Source organism: Pan troglodytes, chromosome 10 (assembly GCF_028858775.2).
Source record: "Pan troglodytes isolate AG18354 chromosome 10, NHGRI_mPanTro3-v2.0_pri, whole genome shotgun sequence".
NCBI lineage: Eukaryota > Metazoa > Chordata > Mammalia > Primates > Hominidae > Pan > Pan troglodytes.
The window spans coordinates 22,069,820-22,096,824 of NC_072408.2; the positions used below are offsets into that span (position 1 = coordinate 22,069,820).

Here is a 27,005-nt window from a genome sequence, read left to right on the forward strand (position 1 = left end):
GCATTGGGATATGTAGTCTTAAGCTTAGGAGAATTTTCATGTGAAAATATTACAAAAGAAATTAGGAAGCCCTAGCCAGAGCAATTAGGCAAGAGGAAGACATAAAAGGCATCTAAACAGGAAAAGAAAAAGTCAAACTATTTCTCCTTGTTGACAATATGATTGTATGCCTAGAAAGCTCTGAAGACTCTGCCAAAAGGCTACTGGAACTGATGAATGGTTTCAGTAAGGTATCAGGAAAAAAATAAATGTACAAAAATTAGTGGCATTTCTATATACCAGTAATGTCCAGGCTGAGAGTAAAATCAAGAACACAATTTCATTTACAATAGCCACAAATAAAATGAAATGCCTAGGAATACAGATAACCAAGGAGGTAAAATATCTCTACAAGGAGAACTACAAAACACTTTTGAAAGAAATCAGAGGTGACACAAATGAAAAAACACTCCACGCTCATGGGTAGGAAGAATCAGTATCTTCAAAATGGCCATACTGCCCAAAGAAATTAACAGATTCAGTGCTATTCCTATCTAACTATCAATGTCATTCTTCACAGAATTAGAAAAGAAACTATTCTAAAATTTATATGGAACCAAAAAAAGAGTCTGACTAGCTAAAGCAATCCTAATCAAAAAGAACAAAAACTGAGGCGTCACATTACCCAACTTCAAACTATACTGCAAGGCTACAGTAACCAAAATAGCATGGTACTGGTACAAAAACAAACACATAGACCAATGGAACAGAATAGAGAACCCAGAAATAAAGTCATATACCTACAACCATCTGATCTTTGACAAAGTTAACAAAACCAATCAATGGGGAAAGGACTCCCTACTCAATAAATGGTGCTGTGATAGCTGGCTAGCCATATGCAGAAGAATGAAACTGCACCCTTATCTTTCACCATATAAAAAGTTAACTCAAGATGAATTAAAGATTTAAGACCTCAAACCATAAAAGTCCTAGAAGAAAACCTAGGAAATACTCTTTTTGACATTAATCTTGACAAGTAATTTTTGGCTAAGTCCTCAAAAGCAATTGCAACAAAAACAAAAATTGACAAGTCGGACCTAATTAAAGAGGTTCTTCAGAGCAAAAGGAACTATTGATAAACAGACAATCTACAAAATGGGAGAAAGCATATGCAAACTATGCATCCAACAAAGGTCTAATATTCAGAATCCATAAGAAACTTAAACAAATCAAGAGGCAAAAAACAAATAACCCCAATAGAAAATGGGCAAAGAGCATAAACAGATACTTCTCAAAAGAAGACACACAAGAGGCCAATAAGCCTACAAAAAATGCTCAACGTTACTAATTATCAGAGAAATGCAAATCAAAGCCAAAATGAGATACAATCTCACACTAGTCAGAATGGCCATTATTAAAAAATCAAAAAACAACAGACACTGGTGAGACTGCAGAGAAAAGGGAATGCTTGTACATTATTCATGGGGATGTAGCTTAAGCAGTTACGTAGTTCAGCCACTGTGGAAAGCAACTCTAAGTAATGAGGACATCTATACCTTTTATCTCTACACTAAGGTCAAGGAGAGTACTCCAATTTTTAGGAGTAACGTTAGCATTCCAAGGCATAATATTTTTACGAACATATGGAGAGTGACCAGTTTGAAGATTTCTCAAAAAACTTGAAACAGAGCTACCATTTGATTCAGCAACCCCATTACTATGTATATATCCAAAGGAAAGTAGATTGTTGTACCAAACAGACATGCACATGTATGTTCATTTTTGTGCCATTCACAATAGCAAAGACATGGAATTAATGTAATTGCCCATTAATGGTGGATTGGATAAAATGTATGGTGCATATATACCATGATATACTATATGGTCGTAATAAAAAAGTAAAATCATGTCCTTTGCAGCAATATGGATGAAGCTGGAGGCCATAATCCTAAGCAAAGCAATGCAGAAACAGAAAACCAACTTCCATATGTTCTCAGTTATAAGTGGGAGCTAAACACTGAACACACATAGACATGAACACGGAAACAGTAGACACTGTGGACTACCTGAGGGGTAAGGGAGGGAGTGGGGCATTTTTTGAAAAACTACCTATTTAGTACTAGGCTCACTACCTGGATGCAATATACCCATGTAACGAACCTGCACATGTACCCTCTATATCTAATATAAAAGTCGAAATTAAAAATAGCTAACGAAATAAGTAAAATGTAGATTTCCCACTGGCTGTATTCTGAATGTGCATTGCCTATTCTAGTGTAATAGGGGACCAATTTGTTCCCAAAGATGTAAATATCTCCTCCAGTGTGTTTTCCTCATCCCCATCCCCTCTGAGGGAACTCATGAATGTGAACCATCCAGTTATCATATTTGTTCAAAGGAAGAAAGCAGGGAAATGAAGGTCTCAGTCAGAACACACACAGTTATTGTTTTATTCTTGTTCTCTTGTGTTGTTTACAGTGTCTCTCACAAAAGAAGAACTCCATCTGGCAGGGGATGTGACTAGGGACTCATTGGGCCAGCAACAACCACAAAAGAATCTAGGCATTAGAATGAACTACTGGAACCTGAGTCAAAGACCTGTTAGTGATAATTTGCCCATTTCCTGGCCTCTAGTTGCTCGAATGGGGGTAAGACAGGGAAATATTAAATGATTGTGTATTGAGATGGAGACGTGGAAGATCTGGCCCTGATGGAGGATCGGAGGGAGCAGGTTGAGTGAAAGCCCGGTTTTAAGCCTCTTGTTCTAGGGACCACATTGAGTGACAGGGTGGGAAAAGATGCATCAATAAGGAAATGTGGCAGTGTTGAAGAGGGACCACATTGTGTGACAGGGTGGGAAAAGATGCATCAATAAGGAAATGTGGCAGTGTTGAAGAGGGACCCAGCTGTGGACAGGGAGGAGGGACAGGGTGCTGAACACGCCTGAGAGAATTCTTCCAGGTGGCAAGGGTGGGGAAAGGGGTGGATGCATTCATTCTGTCCACTCCTTCTTAATCGACAGGTTCCACTCCCAGCTGAGGTGGTCTTGCTTGTCATCGTCGGTGAAGAAGGACTTGTTGTGGTACGTGCCTCGGGCCAGCATGCCCTTGGGAGCCTCCTCAACTGGAGTGAGGAACTCATACTCCTCAGGCCGAGGTCCATAGCTGCCAACCATAAATGTTGCTTTATCCACTAGGAAGAAAGAAGAGTTCATTAGGGTAAGAGCCTGATAGAGGAAAAACACACACTGCAAACTGGAGAATCTGGACTACAGCCTACAGTGATTAAAGCCAAGAGCAATGGTTTCCAAGCCTAAATAAACATCAGATTTACCTGAGGCATCTTTTTTTTTTTTAAGCTGGAGTTTTGCTCTTGTTGTCCAGGCTGGAGTGCGGAGGCACAATCTCGGCTCACCACAACCTCCGCCTCCCAGGTTCCAGTGATTCTCCTGCCTCAACCTCCTGAGCAGCTGGGATTACAGGCATGTGCCACCACGCTTGGCTAATTTTGTATTTTTAGTAGAGACGGGGTTTCTCCATGTTGGTCAGGCTGGTCTCGAACTACCAACCTCAGGTGATCCACCCGCCTCGGCCTCCCAAAGTACTGGGATTACAGGTGTGAGCCACCGCACCTGGCCCTGAGGCATCTTTTTAAAAAAATTATTCTTTAAAACATTTTTTAAGTTGGAGCACCTTTTAATATTATAGTTTCCTTTGTCCTACTTCCAAAGGCTATGGTTCAGTAACCTTCTGTGGGTCCCAGGGATCAGTGTTTTTAAAAAACTACACAGTTGATTCTGAGGTAAAGTTGGGGAACCAGTGGCCTAAATCAATGGGGATTAAGCCTGTTTTTTTTTTTTTAATGGAGATATAGCAGATTACACCATTTAAAAAAACTCAAATTGAGACCTCAGTTCTGATCTCAGTCCTGCAATGACCTAAGTCATATAACATTTTTGAGCCTCCATTTCTTTGTGTATGTGATGGACTTTAAGGATCTTCTATCTACAAACTATCATTCTATGAACATATCAGTTGGGGGAGATAAAGTAACAGATGGTGATGAGAATTCATGGATAGAATAATTGGATGGAACAACAACAGCAGTAAGTTGGTAAAAAAAAAAAAAAAGTGAAGAACTAGGACAAATGGTGAAAATAGCCAATCAAGTTTATTTATAGGTGGTTAACTGGAATATATATTAAGAATAGTTGGGCATTGAAAAGTATACATAGGCAGATAGGTGGCATATAGTTGGCTAAGTGTTGCTAATAAGTTTGAAAAAACAGCTGCAGACATGTCACTGTCCTTTTGTCTAAGTGAGGCGATATGGGCTTTATGCCCAAAGGAAAATAGGAAATTAAACTTTTTTTCATGAGACTAGGTATCGGAAAGGCCAATCAATATCTTTCAGGTCAATGGTCTTCTCTGGGATTTGAGAAATTGACTGGTCCTCTATGTCATCCAAATTTATCAGACAATTTCCCCCCTATCTTGCTTATTAATTTGGTGGAAACTGAGACATGCTTTGTTGTTGCTTGCCTCTGGAGGGGACAGACCCTTAGGTAGAAAGGAACTGTAAAGTGCCTCCATCACCTTCCCGCCTCTCATTTCTCCCTGCCTATATTAATGAAAGAAAATTGAAGGCACGTTCCCAAGGCATGTCAAGAAGAATTGCAGATTAAGTAATGTTGTCATGTTATTTTAATTAGACAGGCTTTTTCAATCCTAGAAAATATTTTTTTTTCTATTTCTTTGTTAGGAAATTGAGCATTGCCTCCCCCTTCCCTCCAATGCCACCCCCACCTACTCCCACCCCAGATACACATGGCACTGGGCAAGTTTTTTCTTTCTTGGGTTTCTCTGACACATGGGTTTTGTACCTATGAACTGCCTTTTTTTGTTGTTTACTTTGTAGAGTATTTTTATATACTTTATTTCCTTTAAACTTATCTTGATTACTCTTCTCCTTTACGAGTGATAATATTGAATCCAAAAAGCTGATTGCTGAAGGTTAGCAGCTGACGCAGTCTAAACGAGGTCCCCTGAGCATTGGCCTTGTCAATGTCTAGATCAGAGGTGTATTTGTGCCTTTTCCTAGAGCCGGCATCCACAGCTTTTTATCATATTCTCATCTGAGTCTATAGCTAAAAGTTGCTAATAACCAGAAGTTAAAGTATCAATGAGAAGCAGTTTGGGACAGTGTGGAAATGTGGGTTCCCTTACCTTTCACCCCGGTCCTGTAGGTGTGCTGAACGTATTTCAGGCCTGACACAATATCCCTGTTCACCTGCAGGTGGGAAGGAACCAAGATGTTCAGATTAAGAGGGTCTTTCATTTTTTCTCATCTTTCATGCTGACCCTGCCTAGCTGAATCTTCTCTGACAATGAAAAAACTAAAGATTTAGTTCAGAATTGGTGTTTCTATAATTATTTAGCATGGCTGTGAGGCAAAGATTAGAGAGGGGAAATCATAAAATGCAACATTGCCAAACTAGTTTAATTATCGAACATTTTGATTTTTACCGTTTCGGGAGAGAGGAGTGGTTCATTAAAACATTGGCCCAATATTCTTCATTGTATTTCTCCTTTCTCAATGGTCCCAAGAATGGCCTTGAGCTTTCCCTCTCCAATACTGCTGACCAAGAGACCATCCTTGTCTTAGGAAAAGTTATGAAGATACCAATAGAGCACATTATGTAAATATCTAAAAACCACAACCTCAGAGATGATCCACTTACCATATAAAAAACAAACAACAAGGAGGAAAGCTGTAATGGAAAATTCATGTCTAGAAGATGGCTGTGACTGCAATATAACTGAAATAATGGGTGAAATTCACTTGTATCTGGCAAGTATGTTGGATGTCTGTCATTTTCAGACGTTGTCTGAGATCTTGCTATTTTCCCAAGCCTTTCAAAGAAAATTCAGTAATGCAGAATGAAAATGTGGACAGCCAAGGAACTTTGTTTTTCCATGATTCATTTCACCTGGGACTGACCTGGGTTGTCTGTTAATTTTACACAGTGGTTATGTCTATACAAACAAATTAAGGTGGACATTGCATCATTAGCCGAAGAGCTTGGTTATCTGTTCACCAATGTGAAGAATTAAAGCATCTTCAAATAATTTTTCTTCAACAATAATTATGGCTATCCTTTTGTGTTGGACACAATAGTTCAACCAATCAACCAGTGCTATCTTTTGTTTTGTTGGCAGGGAAGTGGCAGAGCAGTGAACTCTGCCAGCTTAGATTCTTGACTGTCACAGGGTAAATCTGTAGTATAAACCTATGAAAAGCTGTCAGAAAAAAAATTAGCGTCATCAAAGAGACTGTGATAAAGTCCAGACTTTCTAATACTGTGAGTCTCAAATGTAGCTCATAGGAATAGGGAAAATAAATGCACCTTTCTAGATGTCCCCAAGCTTATCCCTTTCACCTAGTGGGAGAAAGACCTAAGAAGAAGAATTATATTGGTGTAGCAATAAGGACTTCAAGACAAAGAGTCTACCATCTCACCAGCGCTCTTCAGTGGGTCCATTTAATATAAATACATTTGGGGTGGGTGAAATAAAACTATGAATATTCATAGAATCCTCTTCTTCTGCCCACATCCCCATCCCTATTGTGTCTCCCACTCCAGGGGGAAGAAGCCTTGGTGTTATGAATCAAAGTGAGAGCTGTGGAAGTCAGAGATACCACATTTCCTTGGGAGGCAGAAAAAAAGTTGGGGAGAACCTAAAATAACAATCGTAGGTCAGGTTTTTAGAAAGTGCTAAGAAGTTTGGGAGGAGAAAAAGAACATTGAGTGCAACTAACAGAGATTGTGAAAGAGGACTTAACATGTGTTACTTGTGTTATAAATGCAAACTTTCTTGGACATTTTTCAAGAGACTTCAGTGAAGATTTAAGTTGTTTTTCAAGGATTTTTGACTTTGATCTGGCATTTCTTCTAATTGTAGCACCATGCTGGGACAAGCCACAGGATGGTTCAACTTTATGTAGGTTACTCAGAGAGCCATCAAACCTCTGAATTAGAGAGTACTCAAAAGCCCCTTTCTGTGGCCTCCTCCTGCATCATCCTAATGTGTAAACCTGACCACACAGACCCACATACCACATTCCTCCTCCACCTCCCTATCCAGAGGAGAAGCCCCTGTTCCAGAGCTTTCCTTTGCATCTTAGTCACATCAAAATTTACCTGTCACATTTCATTTGAGGAAACCTGGTTTACCAAATAGACAAATTAATGCAATAGCATCAATGATTAAAAATGAAACTGATGTGCAACCCATTCTAGGCATATTTTGATATAATGCCTTACCAAACCTTCAGGTGCTTCAATAATAAATAATATGACAGGAAACAAGTAAGTGAACCCTAGCTCAGTGTCCATTATAGAGTAGGCATCAACAAATATTTCCAGGATGAAATTATTTTCAGTTATATTTGTATGGGGTAGGGAGGGGTCATCCATCAACCCTGAATCATATCCTGTACCTTGGGGAAAAAAGTTCCCAGTGTGCAAATAGAGACAGCAGATGGAGTCTTCCTTGGTGGAGCCCAGGCCCTGGAGACTGAGGCTAAGTGGGAATGAGAGGCCACCAAAGCAAACATAAACCACTAAGTGCAAACACTGCATTTCTAACTTATTTGTTTTCAAAGTCAAAGTTATTTTTCTTGTGATTTTGGCTGCTCATTGGGATATATGGCTCATTGGGATATATTAGATGTCAGTTTATTTCTTATTTAGTTTCCTCTTTCCTGGTTACCTGTTCCACAACTATAATTGTAATTTCCAGTTCTTTAGCAAAGATCACACTCCCTGGATTTATGTAATCCTTGAGCAATTAGAGCTGAGGCCCTGTCCCATTTTCTTTTCCTATTGGTTGATTCACTTGTTTGTCCACTTTTCAATATATATTCATGAACTATATGCTATTTACAAAGTTTTGTGTGAAATATTGGAAAGGAGGGATGTACAATTTCACCCTAGATTGAGGTGCTTATATTGTATGAAGAAGAAATGACACAGGTGGTACAACACAAAGCAGTGTGTGCCTCGAGGATGTGTTTGGAGTTCACAGAGGGATCCCATTGGCTTAAGTGATAATGAAGAGTTTAAGAAGTCCTGGCTAGGAAAAGACAGGAAGCAAACGTGGGTCTCAACAGGTAGCCCTCAGGGCTGGGAAGAGGACATTCCAGACCCAGCTTGGGGGTACTAGGGGAGAAACAAACAAAAAGTACCTCAACATGATCATGCAAGAAATGTAGTCACTGATTAAAGAAAAGATTTAAACTTTACAAAAACACACAAGGCAGGATACTTACTTTGAAGTGAATTTTGACTCTATATTCGGAACCTTCCTTTAACACAATGGTTTCCTTTTTGAGGGCTTCCAGATCTCCTGTAGAAGAAGATTTAGAGAGAGTTTATCCTCAAAAGCAGATACACAAGTTAATAAATGACTTTTAAGTCCCGGAGAAATTTGTTGGGCCCACGAGGGCAACATGGTTCACAGGGCCCTCAATTCACAGAGTATTTGAGTTTAGTCCTTGCACACGCGTGCACACACACACACACACGTAATGCCTGAAATCTTACAGCTCTGTTATGAAAAACATGAGAGTTTCCCTGCCCCCAAGTTTGATGACAATGCTAAAAATACACAAGACATTACCAATAACGAGTTGTGAAGATAAATCTTTTTTTGGTCCATTTATTCTCTCATTGAGAATTATATTACTGGTCAAATGAAGAGGTTATTAAAGAACATGCCCCTTACCCCTCAAATAAAACATATAAGAAAAATAGTATTTAGGAGTGTCAGCTATTTGTTTTTATAGATTTGGTGATGTTTGTGGCATTTTCTAGCTTTTAAAATTCTTGTTTTTATTCATTTTATCACTTTAAGAAAATGTTCACCTTTGTGTTTACTCTTGTATTTTCATTTGTAATTTCATACTATTTTTCTTAAGGAATATCACTGAAGTTATAAAAGCTTCAGGTTCCATAAAACCAGGATCTGTCCCAAATTCCTGTACCCTGATTAAGGAGGTAATAACTCTCTATGCTTTTCTTCATGCATAGCAGCTTGTTAGTGACAAAACCCAATTTGGTTTTCCTCTGCTGGGAAAGGGGACAGAGACCAAGTTTTCCTTGCAATACCACCAGGTCCTGCTAAAGAGAACAGATTTCTTTAGCGCTAATTCAGACCTTATCTTGCAGACTGGCAGCTGTACCTGGTAATATTAGGAAGACTCTGAGTTCTGTTGAGAGAGCGTGAGTTTCTCTCCTGGAGAGATGCGAGCATGTTGGGGTAGCTGAATTCGTGTGTGTGCCTGCTCTAATGATTTCAGTTGAACAGGAAGTGTGCCTTCTCAGCCTCTGATTTCCTCCCTCTGACAAAAAAGCCCATATAAGGTAAAGACTGGCTGTGTCCTGTGAGAGGGGAACTACTCTGCTGCTAACTAAGCCAACTGTTCTAGACTTGTGCTTTGTCTGTCTCACAAGAGTCCAATTTTTTCATTTGGTAACTTTTTTTTTTTTCCACTAAAAACTTGCCTTTGAAGGCCCCAATCTCCTGGCTCCGTGCTTCTCCTCTCATATCCCCTCTGATGCCCATTTCCTCCACAATAACCCCCTTCCCAGTCTGTCTCCTTCTCCTCAAGCCCTAAGTCTCAGGGAAAGGCTTGACCCTTAGTTACAATAAGGTGAAAGAAAATAACATCTTAATTTGTACGCCTTTAGTAGGAGACGTTGTTTAATTGACAAGAATCAGAGTTTCAAGCTAAAACAATTCAATCTATAGCAGTGGAATTTCTAGTATAATTCCGGATTGCTTCTCACCTTCCAGTAAGTTTTGTAGTGGATAGAAGATCAATACTTCGATGTTTAGACTGTATAAACCTTACAACTTCAGAAGCACACAATTTGTTTCTTAATATTTCCATCAGCAGTCTTTATTGCATAAATAACAATTCTCTTACTATCATGTGGAGACAAAAATCTGTAAATATATCAAATGTGTATGCCTGCACTCTCTTCAATTAAATAGAGATAAAGATTGGGCTTTTCATGAAACATGGTAAATACTGTGCACTCTAAGAGCAATGATTTGTTAACTGGTCCTAGTGTATATATCTCTCTGATTCACCAGTTTTCTTCTGTTGGAACAGGAGACAGAGACCAAGTTTTCTTTGTGATATCTTAGGCCCCCTTTGAACAGTACAGATGTGTCTACATACCAGTAAGGTCCATGGTGATTGGTCCTGGGGCACTCTCACAAACCAGGGTGAGCCGGGTGACAACAACATTGGGGGCTTTCGGATCTGCAGGATCAAAAGGGAATGTAAGTACCAAGAAGAGACATGTGTATAGTGGGTGTGTGCATTTCAAGTGGGAGACAGAGAGTATGAAAATAAAAGTGATCTTTCTATCTGGAGTAGAAATAGAAATGGATGTGGCAGGTTTGCTATGCTTGGTCTTGATGGCCTTGTAAATTACAGCAATGTTATTTCTGCTTTAGGCACTTGTAGGTCCATCTAATTATTGACATCCAACATTTCAGGAATGGCTATGGGTCAGGTACTCTGCTAATTGGGCACTGTCCATTTATATCTCTGGGCCATGTCTTGTTCTGCCGCGGTGTATGTGGAAGAGATGAACGGTTAGGTAAGGACTGAGAAAGAGAGAAAATGGAGAGAGAGAAATACAATTCTAAGTGGTAGCCTGGAATTCTTTCTAAATCCCCTCTGTGTGTTATGTGTGCCTATCTCACTGCTGACTTGCATCTTATCTCTTAAGAAGACTTAATTATACAGTTCATAACTTTAATCAGCATATATAAATTGTGCCTCGCTCACTTATTCCTGGAAGCAGTTGGTCCTCTTCCCTTTGCTGCTGCTCCTGAGCAGCCAAAATGTCTTCTTCCCTCTCAGGGATCTTCCACCCACCCTGTTCTCTGTACACACATACCTGTCACCACAGGACCATCTCCCAGCAGCGTTTTCTTGTACTTAATTAGACTCTCATCATCTTTGTCCATTTCCTGCAGCTCTTTCAGGGACTTCTGTGGTGGAGGTTTATAATTGAGCTTGCTGTCCAGCTCATCATCGTCATCCTCCTCCACATGTGGCTCTGGGGCTTTTTCAGTCATTTTGATCTATTTCTGGGAGACAGAATGACAGCCCATTAGTCAACAAGTCATGAATATAAAAGATGTTTGTGAGGCTGCTGTTAGCAGCCTCCTTACCCTCATGGACTTCTCTGATCATCAGTCACTTTCCTGATTGTTTTCCTAATTCAATCTCATTAAATTCTATGAAATAATAATCTAATGTATTCTAATAATTTCTCTGACCTGCCTGAATTTCTCTGTACCACTGTAGTATCTTCTATTCACTGAACAAAACTGACAAGAAAGAAATCACTCATATGTGAATAACGTACTACGAGTGAAGCAACATGGCACAAAGACTCCTGAACAAATGAAGCAAAAGCCCAGTCAAAAAGCTGTAGGAGTTATCACAGTCCTCCAGATCCAGCCAGCCTGGCTAGCGTCAAAGCTTGCAGCATGCACAGTCTGAGTGATAATGGTGGAGAGAGGCAGGAGAGAGAAGAGAGAGGTGGAGTACTTGCCAGAGAAATGGTTGGCTCCTCCCCATCAATGGAATCTCTCCCTGAACTCCAGCAATGCCTCAAAGATGACTCATGAGGAACCGTTGACCTTTATGATACCTGCCTCAGGTGCCTGCATGGTTCACACCCAACACTGCTAATCACCCCTCGAGGGTGGGTACTAGGTTTGCTGTTTTTCTTGAATTCCCCCTAAAACACTTGCATAGTTCTGGCACTTTATAAAATTTCCTTGATTGATATATAAGGTTTTATATCTAAAGATATTCTATTCTTTTTAAATGCCACAAAAATAGCAAAGGACAGTTTAAATTCCTCCAGACAAAATCGTAAGTACAAATTTGCCCTTAGCATTTGTCCATCCATTTCCCTTTTCTGGATCCACTTCCCTTTCAGTCTCTCCCCTTCTCCCCTTCCTAGGTTTCCATTGACCTTATAAGGCCCCACCTGGGCATACCCTGGAGTCTTCCTTCATCTCTTATTATCTACATTTACTTGTTTTGTGTTAAAACATTGAGGAGAAATCTAGGCAAGTTATTTACCTGTTAAGTGTTAATGACTGAATAGTAGATTCAAAAATTATTCCTTTTAGAGGATGTATAGTCACAGCTTTTCAGAGCTGAAATGAACCACTGGGGTTCATGTAATCATTGAGGATATTGAGATCCAGAGTTAAAATTGCCCAGGTTCACACAGCTGGATGAGAGGCAGTATACTAACCAAGAGGAAGAAGTCCCTCTGGGAAGAATTTCAGGCCCTGTGGCTGACAGCCACATGAGATGGCTGCCGGGGAGATATTTGGGCAAGGAGATTGTTTTCTGATTTCCTTAATTCTATCTTGACGGTAACTCTTTTCCCTGCCTGTGGTTAAAGACTTCATTGCTCCTAAGTGACACAACTATAAGAAAATGTCTGTCACATCACATCCTGAGTGGCTCTGCAAACCTTAATAAAGTCTCCCAGGAGTGAAGATATCTCTGGCCAAAATCAGTTCTAGTTTTGAGTTTCAATGTCACTATTATTGGCAAGAGGAAGAAAAATAATTTGGAAGTAAAGCCAAATGAGAGCAATTTTAATGGAACCAAAAAAAAAAAAAAAAGAGAGAGAGAGAGAAACAAAGAAATAATATCCCTTGGCTCATCAATTCTCTTCCATCTAAATAAGCAGCCAAACATTATGAGCTAGCCTTGACCAACTCTGAAAACAGCATTGCAATGCCCAGGTTCACTTCCTGTACAGGAAGAAAACATGTAGGCCTGTTCCTATGGCAACTCTTGCTTTAGCAGAAGAAACAGCACCACTCAAAGATGAGACTCTAGAGCACAGCAGAATAAACATAGTGGCTAATGCAATTCGTATTCCAAACAACACTCAGGGAAAGTGAATGAACTGGTTGGAAAAAAATGAAGGAGGCAGCGTGTAGATGTTGTAGGTTGTGGGTAATTTAACGACAATCATTAAGGGGCAAATGAAGAGCAAGCCAGATAAGACTAATCAGATGAGACAGGGGCGTACCCAGAACCCTGGTGATCCCCGGAGGATGGGGGCCACATAACAAACCTGCTGACCGAGCATCGCAACAACGGTTCATAGAGGAAGACATCCCAGCCCCCATGGTCAGGCCTTTCTGAACTGTATCACTTGGTTCTAACAAGTCGCCTGATTGAATGAAACCTGGCCATCAGATGGTAACATTACATCCAGTCACTGGCTCAAGATGATTTCAATAACCTCCAGGAAATTGCAACTATGCAGCCTCAAATCTCAATGTCGAAAAGAGAAAGAGAGAAAAAGAGAAAGAGAGCGAGAGAGGGATTAGGTATAGGACAAGATTTGCCACCTTCTAACAGTGTGACCATTGGCACGTCCATTTATCTAACATATAGGTCTTGATCTTCTCATTAGTAAATCTGAGGCTTATGTTCTACATTTTCTCGATTCATTGCAAACAGATATAACAATTGTTTCATAAAAAGAGACACAAATTTACCTAGACATTAAAGAGTGGAGGATACTGTGGGATTTCTGTATAAAATTTTGTTGCAGTCAAAAGGGGGAAATTCAGGGCCACATTAAAATCATTTGGTTTAATTATAGCATAAGAAAAAGAGATATGAGACCAGGTGATCCCAAACTAGCTCATTCTAGAAAGCTGATTAGAAAAAGTAATAATACAGCAAATAAAGGACCGGAAGAGCAGTTCTCAGAGAAAGCCTTTTAAAGTAAAATTAGGGTCATGATTATTTGGTGAGCACCCACTGTTAACAAGACACTGTACTTTAGCCATACTGATGTTTAAATTACTCTTCAGAGTAGAGAAGAGGCTGGAAGTTGGGCAATCTAACCATACTAAAAGGGCCCACCCGGTTTGGTTGATTTCTTATTTTTTTTGGAGATTACAGGTCTCTTTTTTAAAAATCTGATAAACATTATGGTAATTATCTCAAGGAAAAAAAAAACAGATAAACCCATGACATTGTGCATATGATCCAGGGGTTTGTGGACCCATGAAGTCCTTTATAGACTTATTTGGGTTCGAGATCTCCAGATTAGGAACATAACCTCAAAACTATGGAAGCATGAAGCAGAGAGTGGAGTGTTACAGAGGAAGGTTGCTTTTTTGCTTTTGCTTGCTCTTTCTCTCTCTCTTTCTCTCTCTCTCCTTCTCTCTCTCTCTCTCTCCCTCTCTCTCTCTCTCCCTTCTTTCCTCCCTTCCTTCCTTCCTTTCTTCTTTCCTTCTTTTTTTGAGGCATAGTTTTACTCTGTCACCCAGGCTGGAGTACAGTGGCTCTATCTTGGCTCACTACAACCTCTGCCTCCTGGACTCAAGCAATTGTCTTGCCTCAGCCTTCTGAGTAGCTGGGACTACGGGCACATGCCACCTGCCTGGCTAATTTTTTGTAGTTATGGTTGAGATAGGGTTTCCCCATTTTTCCCAGGCTGGTCTTGAACACCTGAGCTCAAGAGATCCACCCGCCTTGGCCTCCCAAAGTGCTGGGATTACAGGTGCCTGGGCAGAAGCTTGCTTTTTCCTGGAGCTCCACCACATCATTGACACAACTTAGTCTCAAGCTGAGAGTCATGTCCACCTGCTCAAAGTGTTGAATATATTGAAGCAGAAGATATCAGGTGACACCTGTGTCTGAGGGTGCATGACCACAAAGCCTGGCAGAGAAGCCCAGGTGCACATGGGTGCAGGAAGTAGACCCTTAGGAGAATTCCGTGGTCATTCCGTTTGATTTTGGATAATGATCTCTTCACTGAACTAGGCCTTGTTATGCATGCCTGGGTTTGGGTTCTGGCTTTCCTACTAACTAGCTTTTTCCCTGTTAACTGAATGTTGCAACCACTGCGGATCTGAGTTTCCTCATCTTGGGGGATGAGGGATTAGAGCACATCATCTTTAGATGATTACTTTTCTAAGGCCTCTGCATATTTCTCCTGACCTGCAGTCATGGGTCAGCTAAGTTACCATTCAGTTACCTTATTTCACCTGTGAATACGAGAGAATATCTGTCTGTGTTTTGCTATTTAAAATGTATGTGAATCCCCATGCTAAGTGAGTAGACATAGCTGCTCTTGGCACAGAAACAAAAAAAGGGTAACTACGTGAGATGATGGATATGTTGATTTGCTTCACTATAGTAACATTTTTACTATCGATGTGTGTCCCTAAACATTATGTTGTATACCTTAAATATATGCAATAAAATTCATCTTTAAAAGGAAATTTAAAAATTAAAAAAAAATGTATGTGAATCCCCAACAGATGCTGCATATTTTATTTTATTTCATTTTACTTATTTTTCTCCCAGACATAAAATTATTTTTCTTTCACCGAACAGGTCTTTGCATAATAAAGGGTACCATAATAGTAATAGCAAATTGTTACTGAACACTTATGAGCCAAAAACTCAGTTAGTACGGGATAAGTGCTTTGCGTGCGTTATTTCATTCAGTCATCGCAATGTTGTGAGGCAGGCACAATTACATTTTACAAGTGCAAAAACTAAGACATAGAAGAAAATATTAAATGTTTCAGTTACACAAGCATTTAAAATTCCTTTCCTAATATCACCCTATAGACAGTGAAAAGAGTAATGGTCTGGATTCTAAAAATGAGACATTCGCAATGCATGTATTAACAAGAGATTGATATCTGGAGTACATAAATACCTCCTATGAATCAATTTCTTAAAAAGTATTTATTGTATATATTTAAGGTGTAAAATATGTCTGGGATACATAGATAGTGAAAAGGTTACTATAGTCAAGCAAATTAACATATCCATCATCTCACCCACTTTTTTGTGTGTGTGGCAAGAGCACCTAAAATCTACTCTTCAGCAAAAACTCAAGTACAATACGATATTATTAAGCATTGTACTGCATTTTTAACGTTATTTCTGGGTAACCTCAGTTTCTCCCGAAGCCCCAGCCATAAATGGCATATACAGTTTGACAATGATTTCTCAAATTATCTGTGTGCATATTTAACCACAAACAACAATTTTCTCTTTTTATCCTCCTATTTTATGGATGTGTGTTGAAATGAGAATAGGAATTTTATGAAAATTCTACAGACTGTTTTCCAATCCCATCATCTAAAGGACAACTGATTTTCCTATTGATAATATTGATATTATTAATACAAATTATAATAGTTATCACATGTAGTGCTAAGTGCTTTCTAGAGGATTATCTCATTTAGTTCTTACAATAACTTTGTTGGCATCATCATTCTCTTTTCCAGACCAGGAAAATAAAGTTCAGGTTAAGTAACTTGCCTAAGAAGACATACCACGTGGTAGGCAGAATTAATGTCTGCGCCCAGGTTGTCTGACTTTTAGGCACTATGCTTTATTGCTTCAGTCGTCTTTAAGAAGTTATAATAAAATTAGAGTTTGTTAGTCATCTTGGGAATCTACCTGGAGGTGCACAAGCAGGGGTAAATGCTTCTTTGCAAGCTCTGCAGAGACAGCTTTAACAAAGCAGGGAAGTGTCAGATAACGATGTTTCAGCGCAACTCGGTTCCTGCGTTACCTCCTGCAAGTTGCTTAACCTCACTGGGACCCAGTTTCATCCTCTGCAAAATGAAGCCGTGGCATGAGAGGATCTCTGAGGCCCCTTCTTAATTTAATGACTCAAATGCTCCCTAATTTAAAGAAGCTTGTGAAGTGAGAAAAGAAAAGAGGAAGTAAAAGGGAGACTGGGGAGGACTCAGCCCATCAGCATAGAATCTTCTGGATGGGCTTTCCTCACCTTCCTCAGCTGCTCATCCCCTATTCTACAAAGAGCAGAGCTGAGTTTTGCTTATTTTTGACTTTGGTCCTTTGCACAGGAAAAATGAAATGGAGAATGAACAGTTATATGTTTAACCAGGTTAATGCGGACCCCATTTATTAGGCCCCAAAGCACATATCATTTTTTCACACAGGCTTGCTACTCTAGTTTTCTGTATTTTCTGCTTCACAGATGCGCATACAGATTAACTTTCACAGTGGAGGCCTCACATCCTCATGTTTGCTACTCAGCAAAGCACTGGCAAGCATTAGATGTGCTGAGATGGGGACTTAATCTTCTCAGGCTCAATTAAAATGTCAAATTAAATTAGGATGGTTACTCACAGCATGCATATGACATAGCACACATCAATGTTTTTGCTTGCAAATTCAGTGAAATTTCCAAGACATTGAAAGTGAATTACACTTAAAAATTTACACCCATGTCAGGATACAGCATCATCTGTTTCATTAATGCAGCTCTAAGTGAACTGAGGACAAGAAAAGGTAGAACTCCTGAGTTTAGATTAAACAAATTACCTGGGTAATTCAGAGAAAGGTGACTTTCATGTCTCATAGAACATAGATGGAGTCAGATGGACCAGGGATTCAAAACCAGGCTCTGCGTTATTACAGGACTCAATCTAAGTTGCTAATTTCACTGAGCCTCACTTTTATCACCCCTAAAATGGGGATATTCTTTCTTACGGGGTTGAAAGATTGGAGAAAACACATGAAAAATTATAGGACTATACTGGTCAAGAATAGATGTTCCGTGAGTATTTGTTCCCTTCCTCTTCTTCCTTCCCTGCCCCGATGTGGTCTGCTTTGTTGCAAAGCTTCACTGAAGCTAGGTAACTGTTTCCACACCAAATACTTTCCCCTGGATGGGAGCTATATCCCCACTCCTTCCTCCTTAAAAATAGATTTTTGTCTTTGAGGAGTATTAAAGAGATAAGTTCTGGGGAATTGAAAGGATTGTTTAAAAACTGAATCAACCTTAAAATGAGACTATATTATATTTCTTTTAAAAACTTTCATGTAAACAATTTAATTTTAGGTTTTATTTATTGCTCCCTGTCTTCATTGAAGCCAGAGGTCACTCTGCGAATGATGAGAAATGTCAGTGAACACAGGCACAGCTAATGAAGAGAATTCCCTCTGGCTCTGGAGCAAAATACCACAGAGACTTAACTTACGGCCCAAAGCTGGATCTGCAAAATTGTGCTGGATTATGCATCTAGACACACAGGCCATGGATATTAATGTATTAGGTAGAAGAGATAGCGATGAGAGAGAGAGAAGGAAGAGGGGAAAGAGAGAGAGAGAAAGAGGAGAAAGAGGAGAGAGAGAGGAGGGAGAAGGGAGAAAGAGAGAGAGGGAAGAGAGAGAGAAAAGTGGAAATACCAGAAGTAGGGGATTTCTATCAGAGAAGTTCCTATGTGAGCATCAGCATTCTCTGTAACTCCTGCTACCTCCACTTTCCCTGCTGACTAGGATATGTCTGACTTCCCCCAAATCGGGCTGTGGGTCTAGTGCAGGTCTGGAGAGTCAGGCCATCTCTAAAACACTGTTGACATTTCAGAGCTAGTCAAGGATTTGAATGTGCTGTGCTGCTTGCCTGGCAATTTGGTGTATTACGGGATTGCAAGTTTGTCTCTCAGGACACCAGAAGCCTTCTTGGTTCGGGATTCCACCCTCTCCCCACCGCCCCTGTCCCTGGTGACATGGAGGAATCCATACTCCCCACTTTGCAGTGCTGCTTTCCACCACCTCAGCCCCATGAAGGACTACGAAAACTTCAAAACTGAATGAGAAAAACCAAAGACAAGATTATTTTGTAAGAGACAATAAATATTGTAATCAATCCAGAGAAGGGCACAAATTACTAGAAACGTAATTTCTTACCATTTCTCTTTGTGAGAGAAACAATTTATTATTTCTTGCCTGTGCATTTTTTAGTGTGTTTTTCTAACCCACATTCATATGCACAAAGAGAGAGAACTCAAAGAGATCCCGTGAGCTTTGCTGAGTGCCCAACGTGTGAAGTCACGCCACCAAGTACCTTCACAAATATTATTTTAAATGATCCTCAAAGAAAACTGTGCATTAAGGAAGCCATTGACTTTGGTATCTCAATATATTCACAAAAGTTTTAAATTAGCATGAAAAGTTAGACAGAACTGAGAGAGAATTTTTTTCTGACCGTTTGTGCTAAGATTACTAGGCTCTTTAAGAAAGCCCAAGTGAATTTTTACCAGCGGTAAAATTCACTCTTTGGCTGTGGACACCAGAGAGTAACACAACACAGGATGATTCAGGATGTGCTTATTGCACAGATAAATGTTGCTGACGTTTCAGGGGCAACATGAGACTCATCTCTGGGTATGCCAGTGTAGCCTTGAATACAGGATCCCGGGCAGCAATAACACAAACCAGGAATAAGAACTCTCAAAATGTGGAATTGGAGAAAATTTCTTCCATGTGATTCTTCCTAAAGAATGTGGGAGATCACCTGAGCCTCAGGAGGTCGAGGCTGCAGTGAGCTGCGTTCACGCCCCTGCACTTCAGCTCGGGTGACAGAGTGAGATTTGTCTCAAAAAAATAATAATAGGCCATGCATGGTGGCTCACGCCTTTAATCCCAGGACTTTGGGAGGCCAAGGCAGGCGGATTGCTTGAGCCCAGGAATTCGAGAACAGCCCTGGCAACATGGAGAAACCCCGTCTCTACTAAAAATGGTAAAATTAGCCAGCGTGGTGATGCGCGCTTATAGTCCCAGCTACTCGGGAAGTTGAGGCGGGAGGATCACCTGAGCCTCCTGAGTAGGTAGGACTACAGGCACGCACCACCATGCCCTGTGAATTGCAATTCAGAGGCATTGTGGCTATTGATCCTTTTTGTATCAGTATGTAATTTTAGTCAAATTATTGAACACTTCTGCATTCTTCTCAGGAACAAAATTTGAAAGTTTTTATCACCAGGCCTGACACATAGAAGGCACTCAATGAATGTTGGTTCCCTTTTTCTATCTGCATAATTTCAACTCCCCAGGGCTTCTCTTTTCCTGCTAGCTGATGTTTGTCATGTACTGTGCTCTCCCAAATCAGCTCAGACCCGTATCTTTCCCTCAGAATGACTTTGTGGTGCTGAGTGTCTACTGAAAACAGAACCTTAATGTTGCTCAGAGCTTAATTCCCTAGGGACAAACTCATGCTCTCCAAAGCAAGGAAGGACCAAATTCCAGTCGAGGCCTGAAAAATGCTTGCCAGTTTCTGTTCAGTGACAGCATAGTTAGTCCTCAGGTTTTGCATCTGTGAAGCATGGATGGAGAAAGAACTGTCTCTTGGAATTTCACACATCTCACAAAAGAGTAAGATGCTCTTGTTACTAAGCTTGTGCTATATCTGCTTTGGGAGGGAATATATTCTTACAAATTAAAAAAACACAAAGCCAATGGCAAGATTCACGATGCCTGCTAGGGACTGGACCTCTGCCCCCTGTCTCTCCGGACCAACAGGTGCCATGGTCCTCTTGATCTCCTGTGCCTGAACATCCCTGCAGTGAGGATGGCCAGGCCAACCCTGACTCCAGGGGCTCTAGGTCTCCATGTGAAGTGGTGACCATGAGCCCTCCGGGTGAGAGCAGTCTGCCTTTCCCCACTCTGAATGAAGAACTGCCCAGGGCTTGCCAGACCCACACCTCAAGTTACCACAGGTCTAGAGTTTAATTACAGATTATGTTTATGAAACATGCTGGCTGGGAAGTCCTCTAAAAGGGAAGAAAGTATTTCAGGTCTTACCTAAAGCACTTCTCCTAATGGTGGCTGAAATTCAGACCTTGACATTTTGAAGGCCCACTGATCAGCTGTCCTAGCTGGGCCCCCTTGACTTTTTCTCAAACCTGTCTCTTAATACGTTATTTGGTGTTTTCCATGTTTGCTGTTAGTTATCTCACACCTAAAGGGCTATTATCATTATTAATATTTTTATTTTTTGAGCCAGAGTTTCGTTCTTGTTGCCCATGCTGGAGTGCAATGGCGTGATCTTGGCTCACTGCAACCCCTGCTTCCTGGGTTCAAGCGATTCTCCTGCCTCAGCCTCCCAAATAACTGGGATTACAGGGATGCACCACCACATCCAGCTAATTTTGTATTTTTGGTAGAGATGGGGTTTCACCATGTTGGTCAAGCCGGTCTTGAACTCCTGACCTCAGGTGATCCACCCGCCTCGGCCTCCCAAAGTGCTAGGATTGCAGGCGTGAGCCACCACGCCCAGCCCTATTATTATTTTTGACAACAACAGCAAAGATCTGCCCATCCGACTGCAGGAATTTAATACACAGCCTTTGTCAGTGGTAGAAATTCTATCACTGTATGACTCATGAGTACATAACGATGTGCTATACCATACTTCCTCTTTGAGGGCTAAAGCCCCTGCACTCTAAGGGAGGATTTCATTATGCATTTCTCTTATATCACCAGAAAATTATTTAGTGGAAGACAGTTTAATATTTGACAGCTTTGAACCATTTTTTTTTCTCTTTCAACCAGTCTTTTTACATTGTCTGCTTAAAAACAGGAAACCACATATCTCCACCCCAGCACAACCCACCATCCACCAGCACAGACCGTATCATTTTGGATCTACAGTCTTTTTCTTCCAAGCCTGGCCAGGTGCCTGCTCCTACTTTGCAGGAAACCCCACCAGGCACTCCCGGTGCGTGTTCTCAGAGCCCTTCTCAGAATATTCAGGATTGCACTTCCTGGGCTGCAGCGCACCCTGTACCCTCCTTTTTTAAGCCTCCTCCCCTGAGTCACTGCTACCCTTCCCTCCTCTAACTTCCCCTTCTCTGCAGCCTCCTTAGCAATTTCTTATCATAAAGTTTGTTTTAAAGAAGAACTGCCCCTCTAAAAAAATAATAAACTGTCGAGGGCGGTAGCCCCGTCTAGAGGTTTCCGACTTTGCTCTGTGCCCACCTGAAGCCTCCCCAGCCCGAGGTATTTGAACTTACATTCAGTGCTTCACGTCTCTGTCCGGGGTGCCTCTGTCTCTCAACTCTGACTTCTGAGTACTGGCAGTTAGAACAGGAAGGAAGTTAATGAGAAAAAAAAAATGTTTTAGACCTACTTGAAGAGGAAACCCTGGGCTGTCTCAAATCCTGTTCCTTTGCACTGCCTATCTCTTGATCAGCCAACTTGAGCAGCATTCTTGTCAATTAATGGCACATGTGCGAGCATGACAGCCCGTGTGACGTGGAGATGCATGAATGTACACGCAAGAGTGTGGAGCCTATAGCTATGGGTATTATGAATAATTGTGAGGGTATTTATGATAATCAGGTCATTGCAGGGCATAAGCCTATGGAGGTAAGGAGCCTGAAACCAGTAGCAATAAATTCACATCGGCTTTACTTTGTACCACTCACTTCTGTTCCCACTGGGTCCCCGCCAGCTTCATTATCAACCAGATACGTTGAAAGTTTGCTGGCAGTGAATGTAGAGTGCTAAGAAATGATGATTGTTAACTGCATATACTACGGTCCTAAATTTAAAAATGTGTCCTTAAACAGATTTTTGGAGTTTTGTTGGTTATAATTTCAAGACGTAGCTTTGTATTGCACTACAAACAGTCAAATATTGTTTGTAATAGTTTTGGCTGATTTTTCTTCAAATGAAACAAACAAGCAAGCGAAAGTACTGTCTTTGATGAAACCTAGGAAAGAAATTACAAAAGGAAGTAAAACTTCATTAATTCATAGTCTTCCAACTCAGAATTTGTGACAACAAGTGCTAAAATAGACTTTGTACCATATTTGAGGAAATGGTTTATGAAGTAATTTAAATGGGAACAAGTCTCGGAGGCCATGTTTAAACCATCTGAGGAACAGTTTTTAAGCAGCTAAGTCACATTCATGCTGTATATTTCCGTAGCTGTTACCAATAATAAATGCTTATTTAGGTTAATATTTCAATATTCAGTATTTACACTACATCAATATATTTAGATCTGACTAAGCACACAAATTTGGAGAAACTGACGTTTATTTTGTTTTCACCTAAATGTACTGCATCTTCTTCATTTCCCTTTGTAAATTGATACCACAGGGTTTGCCTTCTACTTAGAGTCAATGAAATCAGAATAATCAAGGGAGTCATTTCACGTGAGAAGAGATTAGCCTAGAAAAATATGAAAAGGAAAATAGTATATAATTAAAATGAGCAAAAATACTAAAAGCCTAATACCACTTTATTCTGTAAATTTTAAAATAGCATAGACAGAATACAGCCCTTGAAACAATGTACATAACTTTATTGTAAAAACAAAGCAAACCCTAATTTACACAGAAGGCAGTAACTTACACATTCTATAGTTCTGCACCCTCAAGAGGGGACACATTTATTCATTCCATAACATTTATCGAGCACCTCTTTTCTTTCAAGTACTGTTCTAGTTCCCTTGTGCAGCAATAGGCCGCAGGCGACATCTCTGCTGCCCTGTGGAACTTATGTTGTACCTAGGAGACAATTAAAATAACACAGGCAGAATACATTAATTGTAACAAGAAATATTTAAAAATGAAAAATGGTAAATGCATGGTCTATATTCCACCACTCATTTCTCATGTTATTAGGGAACACCTCACTAGGCAAACCTGGCTTTTTTTTTTCCCTCCTGAGCCCAGTGTATATCGGAGGGTATGGGAGCACCCCTTCCCAGAAAAATCTGTAAAATCAATACATATTTTACAGATTTGTATTATAGATTAATGTATTTATTGGGGGATGAGAGAGCATTCATAATTTTAGAAAGTTCTAAAAGGAGTCCAATTATCAAAATATACTTAATTCCTGGTCATATGCAAGGACCCATGGAAAGGTACAGAAATAAACAAGACACAGTCCTAGACCTCAAGTAGCTAAAAGATGTAATGGGGAAGACAGAAGCAGACAAATTTAATTTTTTTTTGTGAGCATAGGAAAAGAAAAAATACATGGTGTGTTTTGAGAGTACATGTAAGGACATCAAGGAAGGCTTTTTGGAGGAAGTGACCACTGCGCTCAGTTAAGAGGGAGAATAGGTTTTGAGTAGTTGATGAGTGAAGGGTTGGGAGTGAAAGAGAAGGCACTCGAGGTAGAGGAGAAACATGAGCAGCAACACGGCCCTGGCCTCCCAAAATGATGTGGGATATGCAGGGTATTATAAGCAAGCAGCTCAAGATTGTTGGAATGTAAAGTGGAAGTTACATGTGAATGAGAAATGTACCTGGAGCAGGGCAGGCACAGTGTTCAGATCACCACGGACCTCTTATGCCATGTTAATAATGAACTCGGCCTAGATCCTATCAGTGATGGGGAACTGTTGAAAGTAAAGGATGGACATGATCGTTTTGCATTTCACTTAGTTTACTCTGGCAAACTGATGTGGTTGGATTTGATGTGAATAAAATCTATTAGGAGACTGTTTAGGCTTGAACACTCATAATGAGATAGACAGAAATGGTCAGATTTGAGAAATATTTAGGTGAAATTGGCATGCCCTGGTAATTGGTGGGATGTGAAGGATGAGGATGAGGAGGACTGTGGAATCAGGAATGACTTCTGGATTTTTTTGCTAGAGTGATTGGGTCCTTGGGGGTACCCCCAAGTGAGATAGAGAATACAAAAGAAGAAATAGATGTATTAGGAGAAATAAGGACATACGTTTGGACGTGTCTAGTCCTGAGTTTGAAAAAAAATGGTGTCGTTTGTTGGAGATGATTTCTGAAAGATAGTGAAATATATAAGCCTGAATTTACATATCATCAGACTATGGATAGTAAGTTAAACCAGGACACCCAAAGTGTGGCCTGTGTACCAGCAGACTACCATCACCCAGGAACTCCTTAGAAATGCAAAGTCTCAGGCCAAACCTCCTACATCAGAATCTCTCCCTGAGGTTGGACCTGGAAATCTATGTTTTAAAAAGCTCTGCAGGTAAACTGTGAGGTTTTAGAAACACTGGTTTAAACTATGTAAGTGGATGGGATCACCCAGAAGGAATGGAGAAAGAGAAGTTGGCCAAGCATGGGGAAATCCTGTTAGCTCCACTTTCAGTGAATAACCTGCTGACAACTTCTTACTCCTCCTTGGTTAGCACCCTAGCCTACCATCATTGTGCCTCTGCTGGACTTTCATAGCATTCTCTTTATATGTTTTCTATTTCCATAATAGTCTGATTTAACCTTTATTCTCATAACAGACTAAAAAGCATACTCATAATCACATCTTTCCTTCGTTTTCAGACCTCTAGGGATCTTTCATCCACTTAAAATAAAATAGAATTCTATTTTCACCTATATCTGCAAATTGGCTTATTGTAGTAGCCATCTTCCAAGACAGCCTCCAGTGATTCTGGTATTCAACCCTGATCACATTGTATCAAGATTGTTCTGTGTGGCCAATAGAATATGGCAGAAATGATGGCATGTCGCTTCCAAGGTTATTAGACATTGTGTCTTTTCTCTTGATTTCTCTTAGATCATTCATTCTGTGGGAAGCAGGGCACCATGTCATAAGGACACTCAAGCCCCCTGTGGAGTGGTCCATGTGGTGAGGACCAAAAGCTGTCTGAGTGAACCATCCTGGAAATGAAGGTTTCAGCTCCAGATGATGACAGCTCTGGCTGACAGCATGACTGTAACCTCATGGAAGATGTCAGCAGGAACCACCCAGCTATGCTGCTCCTGATTGACCCATAGAAACTGTGGGAGATAAGAAATATCTATTGTTATGGGCTACTAAATTTTGGGGTAATTTGTCATGTAGCACTATAATTCTAACATACTTATGATCTAGCCACTTGCTAGATCCTCCAGACTCATCTGGTAACGCTTAGCCCTTGTTTCCTCCATTCCAGATCATGCCCCTCTTGCTAATCTTTTCATGAGAAACAGGTTCCCATTTTAGGGATCATTCTCTTTGCAGAAATGTTCTTCCTTTAAATAATCATACCTGATTCATTTCTTTCTTTATTCAGATCTCTGCTCATATGTCAATTTCTCAGAGAGGTCTTTTTTAACCATTATATTTAAAATAGTGCCTCTATTTCATCATTTTGCTTTATTTCTAGCATGTAACATCCCTTGACATATTTCCCATGTATTATCTTTTCTGTTTGTTATCCACGTCTCCACAAGACTGTGAGCTCTATAAGGTCAGGGACCTTGTCTTATTCACTGCTGTATCCCAGAGACTAGAGCACTGACTAAAAACATAGTATACTGTCAATAAATACCAGCGGAATTAATGAGAAAGGCCCACATACTAGGAAACCTCAGTATTTAGAAAAGATGAAGTGAGAGATGCCTACAAAGGAAGAAAAGGAGGAATGGCTTGAGAGGGGAGTATAGGAAAAGGGGAAACAGCTCTGCCTGCTGAGTCAAGTCACCTATATTTCAGCTTTGAAGAAATATTTATCTGATTGCCACTATGTTGAAGTTGCTATGCATCCTTCTTATGAATTTTTGAATAACAAATTTATTTAAATTTACACTTTGAAATACTTATAGGTTTACAGAAAATTGAAATGTTCACTCTCTCTCCGCCAATGTCACCATCTTGCATAAATATATATAATATCAACCCAGGAAACTGACATTGATACAATTCACAGAGCCTGCTCCTATTTCTCCAGTTACATATGCACTCGTGTGTGTGTGTGTGTGTTTGTCTGTGTGTGTGTGTGTAATTCTATGCAATTTTATTGCATGTGAAGCTTCTTCTAACTACCACCACAATGAAGATACAGAACTCTGCCATCTCTGTGAGGCTTACTTGTTCTACCCTTCTGTAGCCACACCCACCTCCTCACACCCATCCCTAACACCTGGTGACCATTAAATTGTTCACCCTCTCTATAAATTTTTTAATTTTAAAAATATTAAATAAATGGATGATAGACTAGATAAACAAAATGTGGTACATATACACCATGGAATACTATGAAGCCATAACAAAGAACATAAAAAAGCCTTAAAAAAGGAGATCATGTCCTTTGCAGGGACATAGATGGAGCTGGAGGCCCTTATCCTTAGCAAACTAATGCAGAAACAGAAAACCAAATACTG

General features: G+C 40.2%; 2 protein-coding genes across 4 annotated transcripts in view; one reads left to right on the forward strand and one right to left on the reverse strand.

Moving 5' to 3' along the window:
• PDE6H (phosphodiesterase 6H) overlaps window positions 1–27,005 on the forward strand; it is a 203,421-nt gene that overhangs the window by 133,967 nt on the left and 42,449 nt on the right. The window lies entirely within an intron of this gene.
• Window positions 2,400–22,185, reverse strand: ARHGDIB (Rho GDP dissociation inhibitor beta). 2 transcript variants are annotated; one of them, XM_009424914.5, is made up of 6 exons: window positions 21,912–22,185; window positions 10,958–11,150; window positions 10,228–10,311; window positions 8,311–8,387; window positions 5,205–5,268; window positions 2,400–3,171 (listed from the first exon to the last, which is right to left on the reverse strand). In XM_009424914.5, exons 2-6 carry the CDS (start codon window positions 11,136–11,138, stop codon window positions 2,972–2,974), a joined length of 606 nt encoding a protein of 201 aa, XP_009423189.1. In that variant the 5' UTR covers window positions 11,139–11,150; window positions 21,912–22,185; the 3' UTR covers window positions 2,400–2,971. The 2 variants fall into 2 exon arrangements, with proteins under 2 accessions (XP_009423189.1, XP_063642442.1); XM_063786372.1 differs by lacking the exon at window positions 21,912–22,185 and adding an exon at window positions 21,529–21,669.